Below are 13686 nucleotides of genomic sequence, written 5' to 3'. Positions count from 1 at the left end.
TGCAGGACTCGATCCTGGGACTCCAGGATCGTGACCTGAGCCGAAGGCAGTCGCTTAACCAACTGAGCCACCCCGGCGCCCTAAGCATATATTTTAAAGAGGAAAGACGTGGCTAAGCAGCATACAAGAAGGCTTTGATACATTGGCTAAGAGAAGGGGTAACCTGAGTAAAAATAAATTAATGTGCTAAAGCAATAACATAGGATACAAGGTGTCAAGGAGATAAATCAATTCCAGGAAATTTAAGAATTTCCTTCAACTCTATTTCTGAGAAAACGGTATTCTTCTTAAGTCCTGGTAAACAGGTCAGCTGTTGCTACATTGCTCACCTTGTGATATCCCAGTTGGAGAAATTTAATGTCACGGACATGCTCATTCATTGGAATATTGCATACATAAAGGAAATGTTTCCAGGGAATATTTCTACTCTATGGGTGCAGAGAACTTTTAGGAATGTGTGTGGTCATAATTTAACAGTGACAGTGTATACCTTACCCACTGCTCGAGGCTAATTTATTTTTTATTTATCAGGCTGCTTACCATATTAAATCTTAAATCGAACCACTTCTGCTTTCAATGGAATACACCATCATCTTAAAATATGATTATTTGCCCAACAAAAATAATAATTTATTTTTTTGTATGCACTATGGCAATCTGTATGCATTTAGGGAGAAAAAGATTAATTTCTGGTTAAAAAGGAGCCAAGAGAAAAAGAAAAGGTCTTCAAATGTATAATTAAAATTAAATTAATCATCTTTGTTCTTTTTAAGCATATTATTTTGCTGGATCATTAAATATATTCAAATGATATGTATTGGATTAAGGGGATTTAATGCCTAACCTCTCTTCTTTGTCTGCCGAGGACTGCAGCTGAGAGTTTATTGAGTAGGGGATCAAGCATCCCACTACGAACCTTCCCTGGAAAGAGGAACTAAAGGATGGAAACTGAAAATGAAAAAATCTGCTTTGTTTTCCCTAAACGGCTGATGAGTCAGACAGATGTTTGCCTGTAAGTGATGTGAATTTATTTAATCTACTAAAACAAAAGACACTGCATTGAAGGCAATGCCTTTCCCTTTTCCTTGATACCTTTACTTGGCATTCTATTTCCTTTTCCTTTACTTGGCACTCTATTTACTTTTAAAGAGATGCATGAAGATGAAGAAGCACTACTGATCACAGTCCTGGTTGCATCCTTCTGCATTCTTTTGGAAGAGATGATCCTGGCTTCCCTGTTGGTCTTTTTCACCTGCATCTGGATCGCACTGACCCCAGATGCTTCTGCTGCTTCTGAAATTAAGAAGTCCCACCAGCGGCGCTCCTCTTCAATGAAAAGAACGCGGTAAGGTAGTCATAGTATAGTATCTGCTGTCATTGTCCTCCCTCACCAGCTGCCACAGACCTAGGGGAAACCGAGAAACAAATCTCTAATGGTACCACATATTTGTGGGTGACTGTCTCTAGAGAGAGCATTCACCCATCAAAATAAATCACCTCTGGGTAGCATCAGGAAGAGCAGAATCTTGGGTCTCTCTCTGGCAATTATGCTTATTTTTGGAGAAAACAAGGGCTTGGGTAGGGATCTTCTTTCGGGGAATGTATTTCTTCAATGAATAATGCCTTTATTACTGATAATGATACATGTTGAAAGTTTCCCCAAATTTTTTTGGGTAGAAATTGGTCTAAGCAACAACTTCTAATGTCAAGGATTTCGAGAGTAGATTGTTCCATATACCGATAATATAGTAATGAAAAGCATTAAAGCCATTTGTGGCCTTTCAAGGTGAGTTTCCATACCTTTGAAATATTATCCTGAATGTCAATACATCATTGTTATTATCTTATCATGAATAATTGAAAGCATGTGCACACGTGCTAGTGAAGGCACGCAAGTTTAGTAGAGTGTTCATCCTGCTTCACCTGGGACTGCATGGGTTTTAGCACTAAGTGTCTCAGGCAAACAGGAATGGTTAGTCACCCTACCATGCAAGTGACCTCTTGTCTTGGGGAAAGTCTCTCATTTTCACCAAACACAAGATTTTCAAAACTACCCAGGAGGGGAAATCGAGGAATGAAGGTGAGTTATGTCACCCAGACAACATTGGCAATCAAAGAGGTGACAGATGTTTCAGCCAGATGGCCCTCACATCTTGAATATTTATGAGGCACTCCCAATAAGATCAGGAAAATGAACATAAAATTTTAATAAATCCTTGTGAAGCCTCAGGTTTAATGACCAGAAACAAAAGAGGTGTGGCGGGGGGGCGGCAGGAGGAAAAATTTATTAGACTCCTAATTTCTGCTCTGCTCTTAAAAATCAAGGGCCACCTCCTATACTCTTTTTCCATGCTTCTGTTCCCACATCCAGATCTGAGATAATATGAAGTTTTTGTCCAGTTTAGCCACTTTCTGAGTCTTCTTCAAGGCAGTTATGCAAGCAGTATTTGGGAAACATGAGGTTACACCATCAGACTGAGGAAAAGGGAGATTGTCATAGGAGCTAACCCATCACACTGGCCCACTACCAGTGGCAGAGTTGCTGCAGAAAAATCTACTATGTGTGTTTTTTAGGTGTTATTTAAGGGGCAAGAGGAAAACATCAGTTCTTTGTTTTCAAATTTTTTTGAAAACAAATTTGTTCTCAAATTTTTTTTCTTATGTTGGAGGTCTTGTTGTTAGACCCTATTTAAACGAAGAAGGAACCTCAGGGTGTCTGCTACATGGGGCCAAGCATGTCTGTTTTCCCTTCTCCATATCCTAAGTGAGGTACCCCTTTCAGCAATAGGCTACTATGTGAGTCATTGAAATTTCTACTTGTGTCTTTTGTTCTTCAAAGAAAAATCCTCTAGGGCACTAGGGACTGAGTAAACCATCAACCCTGATTCAAAAGTACCACTTAGAATGAAAGCTAGTCATTTTCCCTGGGTGAACCAAATAATCCAGCCAGCCAATTTCTGAGCTGTCACGTACCAGTCTCTCATGCAGATTTGAAGGCATTTTTGACAAAAACACAGAAATTACTATATTAGGGTAGTTTCTAGAGTAAGGAGCCCAGGATTCTTCAGAACTCAGTATGTGAATAAATACTGTGAGATTCTTTGCCCCACACCCAATCTGATTATCATTAACTAAATAAGTAATGAATTAGTTAATTAATAATCCATTCTTCTATAACGCAAGAGAACTAATAGAATGAACATGGAAGAAAGGCATGATCTTTCTTTAAAAATTGTGAAGTGGATGGATTTACATAACCTGGCGTTCATGTGCATTATTTTGAGCCGGTTTTCATACAATCAGTCCCTTAAATGCTTTGTTATTAATTATTTTCTTTCAGAATATAATCTTACTCTTTACCCCAAGATTCCTCTTTTTAGGGGCTCCTGGGTGGCTCAGATTGTTAAGCATCTGCCTTCAGTTCAGGGCATGATCTCAGGGTCCTGGAATCAAGCCCCATATCAGGCTCCTGGCTCAGCGAGGAGTTTGCTTCTCCCTCTCCCTCTGCCTCTCTCCCCTGCTCATATTTCCTCTCTCTCTATCTCTCTTTCTCTCTGTCACATGGATAAAAAAAAATTAAAAAAAAGATTCCCCTTTTTATCCAAATATTGTTAAAATCGTTTATCTAAAGATACCCTTTGTTTCGTAAAAGCAAAACAGCAGGAGAAGGGGAATTGGCAAATAAAGTAAATTTTGGCAGGTGAAAAATGTCCCTGTTTTGCCTAGGGAAGAGGTTTGGCTCCCTGGTGATGCAAAGAAGATTAGGCATGTAGACTCATTGAATATTTATTCATTCTTCCAACAGTTGTATTGAGTGCCCTTTATATGCCAAGTGCCAGGGTCAGGGATTAAGAATGCTAGAGGAACAATTCACTGTCTCTGGCCTCAAGAATAGTGAGTAGAGTATGGAGTCTGCCTAAATCGGCTTGCAAGAGCCAAGTGTTACAACTTCAGGAAATCTATTTGCTAGCTGTTGAAAATAAACATCATTAAAAATTAAATTATACATATAATTTATAAACATACAATTAAATTATTTCTTAAAAAGGTAATACATACTTAAAACTCACCACTCCCTTATTCCTTTACTATATTTTACTATTATCTCATTCTTCAGGCTGTTTACATCTATCCTATCTGTAAGGTAGAAATCCCATCTATTACATTAAATCATGTTAAATTATGTTATGTTATGTCATATTACATTATATTTTACAGCACTACACTACGGACTGTGCACATCTCTGTCACGTCAGTACCTTGCAATCAGCCACGTGGGAGTATTTACATCGTGGAAATCAGCAAACACTACAAATAGGGCTGTTTTTTTTTTGTTTTGTTTTGTTTTCCTGGAGAACAACTTGCTAAACATTTACCAGCACATCCATGAACCTAACGTAAAAGCCAGGAGGGTCCTAGGGATGGCAAGTCCAAGTGCTCCTGCAAGCAAGACAGAAGGTAGTGGCAGAGGTTGTGCCAATTACAGACAGGGTGCTCCTCTGGAGGCTGTAGCTGGTCGGGTCCAGCCTTTTCTTGTTGTAAGAAAACTTGAGCCCGGTGTTGCTAGATTCTTTGATTTTTATAGAAGACGCAGGAAAGTAAGATTTTCATGTGAAATTCTCCAATTTAATATAACATATGGGCTATGCAAAAAAAAAATACCTGCAGACCAGCTCCTAATCTAGTCCAATTTTCTTATTTCCCAGGTGAGGAAACTGAGGCCTCATCACTGAGCTCATGATTAGATAGAGACCCAAGTAAGACATAGGAACTGTCATGTCTCAAGTGGGGCCTTCCCTCTGGGTGGCTCTTCCAAGAAATGTTCATCTTTATGGGTTTTTTTTCTTTATAAGAGATGGGCTGTTGACTAAAGTCAGGTATGTCTTCCCAGAACTGGGGAGTTCAGGAGCAGTTCAGTCAAAGCCCCAGAGTTGCTTTATAGAATGCACCACATCCTCCCTAAGAAAGAGCAAAAGCGTCAGGGACCTAGATATAAACATTGGATCCAGAAGTATGGAGGTTGTCTTAGTGATCAAAAATCACATCACCTAATTTTCCTACTTTATTGCATTCTTAGATTTGCATCTTTGTAACCCATTTTTGCTTCATTTAATATTTTTCTAAAGGAAAATAATAAATCTATACAAAGTTTTTTAAATGTTGCCTACACATTATTTGAGACTACTGGGCTTCTGTGTGTACTGGTTCATAACAGAGCTCCAGTGAGAAAAAAAGTCCATGTTAAGCAGCAGGACATGCTTCTAGAATGACAAGGAGAGGGGCGCCTGGGTGGCTCAGTCGTTAAGCATCTGCCTTCAGCTCAGGTCATGGTCCCGGGGTCCCGGGATCGGGCCCCGCATCGGGCTCCCTGCCCGGTGGGAAGCCTGCTTCTCCCTCTCCCATTCCTCCTGCTTGTGTTCCCTCTTCCGCTGTCTCTCTGTCAAATAAATAAATAAAATCTTAAAAAAAAAAAAAAGAATGACGAGGAGAATGGAATGATAAGGTGGAGAGACATGCCTGGAGCCTTCCTTGGAAAAGATCCAAGATGGCAAGTCCAACTTGTTCTAGATAATTTATAAAGCATTTATTATACAAATTCAATAATGGAATTTTACATGGAAACAATACAAAGAATCTCAACTATGCTCTCCCTTTTCCAAGTTCTAATCCTTACTCATATAGTTCCATGATTTTTCATGTTTAAAATTATAGTATAGAAACTATTTTGTATTTTCTTAACTTAATCATTTTCTACATTGTTTCACAGGTATTATCATGGTTGGTAATTTTAATCACTCCATATTATTACTTTGAATTAAAGGACCAATTATTATTGAACATTTATTTTCAAATTTGCACTGTTGTGAATCACAGCAGTAAATACTTTTATGCATGTAATTTTCCCTGTACCAATAAAAATTATATTACTGGAAATGAATTATGAGTTAAAGCATATGAATTATCTTCATAGCTCTTGAAATTGATTCTAAAAGGGTTTTGCCAATATTTGTGCTGTCACCTAAAAAGTATAAATGTTCCCATTTTGTCATACCTTTTTAACATGGTTGGCTGCTGAGATTTTGTGTTCGGGGCTCACCTAATAGGTATAAGATGGTATTGGTCTTAATGAGTATCTTGCTGCTAACTCTCTAGATTAAATGTTTTTTATTTTTATTTTTTAAAGTTTTATTTATTTAATAAAGAGAGAGTGGGTGCGCTCGCACGCACAGGGGGAGGGGCACGAAGAGAGGGAGAGAGAGAATCCAAGCAGACTACCGCGTGAGACCAGAGCCTGACACAGGACTCTGAGGTCATGACCTGAGCTGAAATCAAAAGTCGGATACTAAACTGAATGAGTCACCCAGATGCCCCTAGATTGAACATTTTTTAAAAATATGCTTGTTAATTATATTTTTCCTTGGCTAAATAGTCTATTCATGTCAGCCTACTTGTTTTCAACTAGTTTCATCCTAGTAAACTAATCAAATATATAGACCCTTGGGAAAGCAGTTTTGTGAAGTAACCTGCTGAGTGTTAGTGACTCAAATGAGTTTCTGTCATTCCATTAATTTAACCCCAAGCATCAGAATGACTTAGATGTATTTACTTTTCCTCATCTGGTTCTAGTACTTTTTAATTCTTTGCCTAATATGTCCTCCTCAAAGAGTCCCTTAATCTCCCTGAAACCACTCAAAATCCAGTCTTTTCTTCCCCACTTTCTTAGTCACAAAATTATAGTAGAGTTTCTGATACCAAAAAGAGGGGGAGCATGGAAATAGGTTTCCTTTGTTTCATCCAGGAAAGAGAAGATTCTAACCCAAAGCAAAAGTCGTAACTATTACCAAGACTTACACTTACTATTTCTCAAACAGTGTTTGTTATGCTTTGTGGGCAAAAACAAAGATTGAGAGTGCTCATTAAGACTCTTCCATGAACTGAGATTTCTTTGCTCTATGCCATCAGGACTCAGTCTTTTAGAAGATCCTCTCCTCAGACAGAAGTTATCCAAAAGCTTTCTTTTAGTAGCTACTAAAAATGAAGTTACTTTTTCTAGAAGAGGGAAAGAGGGCAGAAGACACAAAGTCGTTTAAAATGATATATATATTGAATTAGACCAGAAAGCTCTGAACTAAACCTGATGCTCCATCATATATCAATCCCCTTATTAAGCATATTTGCCTTTCTTGCCTTTGTTCTATTTTGGTCTTCACTTTATATATATATATATATATATATATATATATATATCTTTATTTTATAAGCCAGGGTCTTCAAGCTAGGGCACCTATACCTCTAAGGGTACGTCCAAGCTATCAGAAGGACATGTGGGCATGGATAGTTTTAAAACAATCAATTTCTGGATCTTTGACTTCCTCTGACCTCTTTCTTAGAATTAATCTACCCAAAAACTTGTCTGCAGTCTCCTTCATGATGGTTCTGTCTCATTTGGCAAAATAAAGGCATACCTCTCCCTCTTCCTGAATATTACTTTATGCATTACCCTGGTGTATAAAATCCTCCTAGGTACAAAGAGATCATTATAAATATTGTTGTTGAGGTAGTGGATGACTCTAGTGTAAGTAACACATCATCTTCCAAACTAGGTGATTTATTTTCTTTGTTTTCAATAAGATCAAAGGAAGAACCTAATTAATTTGTCAGGTTACACATCACTAGAAATAATTACTGATGATAGATCACAATGTGAATTTTGGAAAGTAAGAAAGAATTTAAATAATTAAGTTACATTGCTAAAACAATGCTGAAACAAAATTTCTTCAAATTTCATGTAATGAGTAAAAGATTTTAAATATTTTCATTTATAAAAGTAAAGAATAGGAATAGAATTTCTGCTAGATCTGGTTTCATTCTAGCAAGGAATGACATCTATATACATGATGTAATTGGGGAAATTGTACAATCATTTCATCAAAAAATACCTTTCCAATAAATTTTATTCATAATTTTAATAAGTATCAACGTTTATATGAGTTACGTTTTGCTCCATTTGTAATAGTCATAGATGCTAAAACAGTTCATTTCAAAGTGTGTACATATATTCTTGCAAAGAAATATGATGAGGTGATAAAATTGGATAGATTTATTGGATAAATAAATAAATGTATTTCCATTGGATAAAATGGAAATACAAGTTCAAATAAAACAAGGAATGATAAAAATTTCTTATTTTTAAAGGGGAATTTGTTTCATGTATTTTTTTAAAGATTTTATTTATTTGAGAGAGAGAGTGAGCATGGGGGGGCAGAGAGAGAGGGAGAAGTATAGTCCCTAATGAGCAGGGAGCCCAGTGTGGGCTAGGATCACCACCCGAGCCAAAGGCAGATGCTTAATCGACAAGCCACCCAGGTGCCCCTATTTCATGTATTTTAAAATACATAATGTAAGCATTTAGATTCATTGACTACATTAAGAGGAGGAATATGAGTTTTCTTTTAAATTAACAATAATTAAGTAATTTTAAATTTTATAATGAGAAAATTATAGACATCTATTTAAACGGGTGAGTACATAGATTTTCAAAATTCTTTTAGAGGGTATATAAGCCACATAATCCTTTGTGCAAAATAGATATGGTATAAATAAAGTCAAAAATAAATAAGTATGGGACATCTCACTGTGCATGAGAAAAGCCCTTGAGGTAAGAACAGGTGTGTGTACTTTCAGTACTGCCAAGAGTGCACTCCTTAACAGGTTCTGTGTTCAGTGTTCTTGGGATCCTTAAGATTTATCCTTTCCAATCTCACGATGCTTCTGAAAATGTATGCTTCTGAAAGGACACATGAGTGATGGCCATTTAGTTGTATTATACTACCAAAGAAGTTCACAAATTTTCATGAGTTTTTACCCAGTTACATTTGATTTTTCAACAATTAGCTAGCTTTTATTAAATGTCTACTATTTTCCAGACTAGTGGTTCTCCTAAGAAATTATTATAAATGCAAACTCTGGGCATGGGTCCCAGCAAACCAGGTGATTCAGATGCATGTCAAAGAAGATAATATTTAATATTTACCAAACATCCTGGCATGAGGCCTTGAACATAGTAGGCATTTAATAAACATATTAGCTGTTACTACTTTTTTAATAAATAGTTCACTCTAGCTCCTTAAAAGAAATGTTCTAATTAATTTGAGATCCTTGGAAGAAATAGTTCAATGTATTCAATTATTTGTAGAACATATGACTTCACATGTTTAGAATCAAACTCATTGTCTTCTACCCAAGACAGATTTCATCTTCTAACTTCCCCATTTTTCTCAATGGCAAAAATAGATCTCTGAGGATCTTGACCAGAAACTTCCCTATTGAAAAACCATTCTGGATGGTGATAGATGCCCATAAGCCTGGACATATTTCTTCATCCAACTGCTTCAGGATGTGAAATTCTCATCATCAAATCACTTTATTGAGCTAGGAAATTGCATCCACAAGTCTTATGCTGAAGTTCACCCTACTTTTCTAGAGAAGACATTTATTAATGCAAAAGCATATCAGGAATTCAGAGTAACTAGAATTCACGTAGTAGACCCCTCAGTGTCTGTCCTGTTGTTGTTGTTGCAGTTGTTGCTGTTGACAGTGAGGATGGCAGGCATCTTTCTCTGGAAGGAGCTGAGCAAAGTCGCTAGCACCCGGGACAAGCAGATAGCTCCCCTTCCAGAGGAGCTGTGCTTCCACAGACATCCTGCCTCCACTCTTAGCAAACCACTGTGAAGTACGTATCACAGGACAAAAAAATGAGTCAAGGAAATCCAGCAACTTTCTCGAGTTCACAGATCCAGGGAGTTACAGGGTAACTCCCAGATCAGACTCCGGGAACACCTGAGAGGCCACTCTCCACTTTGCCTTTACCCTGAGAACTGTAGATGAAAATTGATTTCACGTACTTCAAAATTGGACCGGACATCAATTCCAATCAATTGTTGAATCCATCCATTTTCCCTTTGGATTCCTCTGCATTCCCATTGCCATCCTTCAGGTTCTAGAACTTACTACAGACATTCTGCTCTAATCTCAACTTGCACCCGTAATTTCTGCTCATTTTGTCTTTGTAAAACACTATTTTCATCAGTTTACCATTTTGCATTTTGTTTTTGTTTTTGTTTTACTGTCTTAGTGCAGAAGTAGTTTTCCTTGGGTGACGCCAAGAATCACTTAAGTAACATGTTTAATGCAGATTCCTAGGCCCAGTTTCCTCAGGTTCTGGTTTAGGTGATCTGGGGGTGGGGTGCATGGATCTAAGGTGGTAGTGACAAGGTCTTCCTGGTCTAAAAACCATATTCTGAGAAACATCGCCTGCCAGAGTATCACATCCAGTTTTGGTTTATCGTCCAAGTTGCTCCAAATTTTGGGTTACCTTACCTGCCCACACTTATATAATAAAGAGTAAATGTTGGCAGATCTTTAGCTATGTGTAGTATAAACTGAGAAAATGAGTTTTATGTATATATTTCAAAGGATACCAAGTTGAACACAGAAGGCTAACCTAAATCAAAATACCCAAAAGCATGCATATCTCAAAAGTATTTTTCTCCCCTTTGGAGGGATAGCAAACAAGAAGCCAGAATGAGGGAAGATGACAGTACCAAAGCATGGCTCGGGCAATACAATCAACTTCTCCAAATAGAGGACCATGACTTTGCAATGAGACCTGGATTTGGAGGTGAGTACTATCTTTACAAAACTCTTAGGCCACCATCTCTTGCACTGTCAACATGAAGTCGAAAATCTGAAGCAATTAAGACCAAAACACAAGTGAAGAACATCAATTAAAAAAAAAAAAACTTTTACAATGATATTCTCTTGAATGAGAACAATTGATAAATTTTAAATTGATCAAAAGATAAATATCTTTAGTAAAGATCCACACTATTTACTAATTACAAAGAGTGTGTGCTCAATAAATAGTGAATGGGTGTATCATGCCTATACAGCAACTACTTATTCTTTCAACTAAAACCTGTAAGTTGGATTCTGTGATGATATTCATAAAATCTTATTGAATAAGTTTGTAAGCTGGAGTGCCTGGCTTTGGTGAAAGGACTAACACACCAAATGCTACGGCTCTCCCTATGAAACATCTCTGTTCAGGTTTTTCATTTTATTACTTCAGACACCTTCCAGAAGGTGGGAGTGCCAGGCACTGGGCTGAGCCTGTTAATACACTAGCTTATTCCACCTTCCCAGTGCCTTATAAGTAGGCGCTATTATGATCCCTAATATTCCAGTGTGGAAACGGGTGTAGAGAGGTTAGGAGATTTGCTCAAAGCCAGGAAAAAAGCAATAGGCAGTGGAACCGAGATGCAAGGGCAGGTAAGCAGGACCGCAGGAGGCCATGTAAGGACATACTCGGACCAAAGTCTTTCCTGCCCTCAGATTGTTTAACGTGAGTCTAGTTGCATCCCTGAGGGAACCAAGTTTTCCAGAGATGCACAGGATGTGGTGGAATCAAGCAGTCAATCTGAACTCTTCGCCTTGCTGCTAAATCCATCCTGAGGCTTCTGTCATTGACCTAAGTCTCCACTCCCACCATTCCTGAGCTAACAACTTTTCAGACTACTAGAGGTTTGGCTATAGCAGAAGCAAATGTGAAGCTGAGAAGGCAGGAGCCCTCAGCTGTAGAACAGGGGCAGCTTTTTCATAAACAACTCATACTTTAAGTTTTCGGAGTGGGGTGGGGGAAACTTGACACTGGCTCTATTGTGGTTATGACCAAGGGAAGCACAACGGGCATGTAGGTACCTCAGAGGACTCATTTGTTAGTAGGTAAAATAAAACAGTAGGTCAGGTAGTTGTGATGTTGAGGGGTGTTTATTGTTTTTTAACTTCGTGGAATCCATTGGGTTGCAATTCTAAGGGTCTGGCTTTGGTTTTATTAGATTCGTGACTAAAACATTAACAAGCATCAAAGTCACCTGGGGGATTCTTAACAGCAGATTGCTGAGCCCCACCCCACACCCAGGTTTCAATTCCCTAGATCTGGGTGGGACCAACAATTTGCGTTTCTTTCTCTCTTTTTTTTTTAAATTTTTTAATTAACATATAATGTATTATTGTTTCAGGGAAACAATTTGCATTTCTAATCAACTCCTGGGTGATGCTGATACAGCTAGTCTGAAAATCACATTTGATAATTGCTGAATTAGATTCTCAGCATCAGATTAACTCTCGGGCATTTCATTTTTTGTTTTTTCCAGAGCATTTCTCACACTTACTGAAGTTAATTTAAGATTTTAGCAGCCTCTAAATTAATCAGGTTTAAAGATGTGTTCGTGTTTTACTTCCGAGACTACTTCTTTGTCTTTTCTTCACATCACTGCTCCTCAGATGTGTCTTCCTTACTGGAATTCTCCCAAAGATGCCTGAGCCCTAAACTACAATTCCCAACAGACCGTTTCTTTCCTCCCCAACCAAAGTTTTCCCACAGTTTGGATAATATACTCTATAGCTATCATGCAATTATTCTGTACGTTGGTCTCTAGGATTCTATAAAAAGTTTCTAAAGTCTCCCCTACCAACGTTTAGTTGGAGAAAATGTTACGAAGATAGACTTGCCCTGCCATGGGCCTTTTTAGGCACTAGAGGGAGCCAGTCGCACAGGAATGGCTTGGACCTGGCCTTTCCGAAACAGCAATCAGAAGCTCAAAACGATGTATGCACTTCAACACCAATACAAAAAGCTGCCCTAATTCCTGTCAGTTTAGGTTCCTCAATTAAATGAATTCCTATCTTAGAGGAAAGGGTTTCTATGGGTCTATTTTAGACCACTGAAAGCCAGAAAGATTGAGAGAAAAATGGCTGTCCTTGAATTTGGACACAAGCACTCTCTCTAGAAAGGCTTTATCACTCAAAGTGATTCAAGGACCAGCAGCAGAATCACCTGGAAGTTAGTTAAAAATGCAGAAGCTCAGGCCCCACGCTCAGGCTTTCTGAATCAAAATCTGCATTTTAATAAGATCCCCAGGTGATTTGAATTCACTTTACAATTTGAGAAACACTGCTGCAGATGACTGAGGGAGGACCTTCTTTTCTTACCTTAAAACACTTAAATCTTCATTCTCCCTCCCCTATATCATCCTGGTCCCCCAGAAAAACATAAAATTGACCTTAAATTTCCACTTCCTTTGATCTGTTGGAGATACATGTTAAGATTTTATTTTGAGTGGGAACGGTTTTTTAAAAAGTAATTATTTTTCCTGAGGCTATATTGTGGGGTTATTAAAAATGCAATTGAAATGTGTTACTTAGTGGCAGGTGGCAAATCATCCCACGATGAAGAAATTTTTCTGACAGTCATGGACTGGGGCTAAATGGTGTCCAAATGTCTTATGTGTTCAGTCAGCTCAGGCAGAAGAGTCCATAAATTCAGGCAGAAGTGTCAGCCTGGTAGCTCCATGAAAAACAGTCCTTAACCTTCTCTTGTCTTGGTCAGAACAGCTTCTTCTACCAGTGACCCATTTCTCTGTTCTCTCAAGGCTGTGTTCTTGGGGGAATCAGGCTGCAGAATAAACAAGACAGGCTTTAATTTATCATCTCCTTCTTTATACTTGTTCATAACATAAACACACGCACATACTTCTTTCCTCTTGTGCTAAATGTAACTTCAGCACTTCTCCTGCCTTAATGTGTTTTCCTAATTAGCTTTAACATTAAAACCAGCTGCTACTG

The 13686-nt window shown here is 38.0% G+C and overlaps 1 protein-coding gene across 1 annotated transcript in view; it reads left to right on the top strand.

Moving 5' to 3' along the window:
• Positions 1 to 1220: 1220 nt before the first annotated feature.
• GABRR3 (gamma-aminobutyric acid type A receptor subunit rho3) overlaps positions 1221 to 13686 on the top strand; it is a 47086-nt gene continuing 34620 nt past the window's right edge. The window contains exons 1-2 of the mRNA XM_028119147.2: positions 1221 to 1345; positions 10569 to 10681. Coding sequence (XP_027974948.1) covers positions 1221 to 1345; positions 10569 to 10681 — 238 coding nt within the window. The remainder of the gene's footprint in view (positions 1346 to 10568; positions 10682 to 13686) is intronic.

Source organism: Eumetopias jubatus, unplaced genomic scaffold (genome assembly GCF_037043125.1).
Source record: "Eumetopias jubatus isolate StellerSeaLion01/CBP00866 unplaced genomic scaffold, mEumJub1_p1.0 scaffold_1, whole genome shotgun sequence".
NCBI lineage: Eukaryota > Metazoa > Chordata > Mammalia > Carnivora > Otariidae > Eumetopias > Eumetopias jubatus.
Note: the sequence above shows the minus strand (reverse complement) of the source record. Positions and strands in the feature narration are given on the sequence as shown.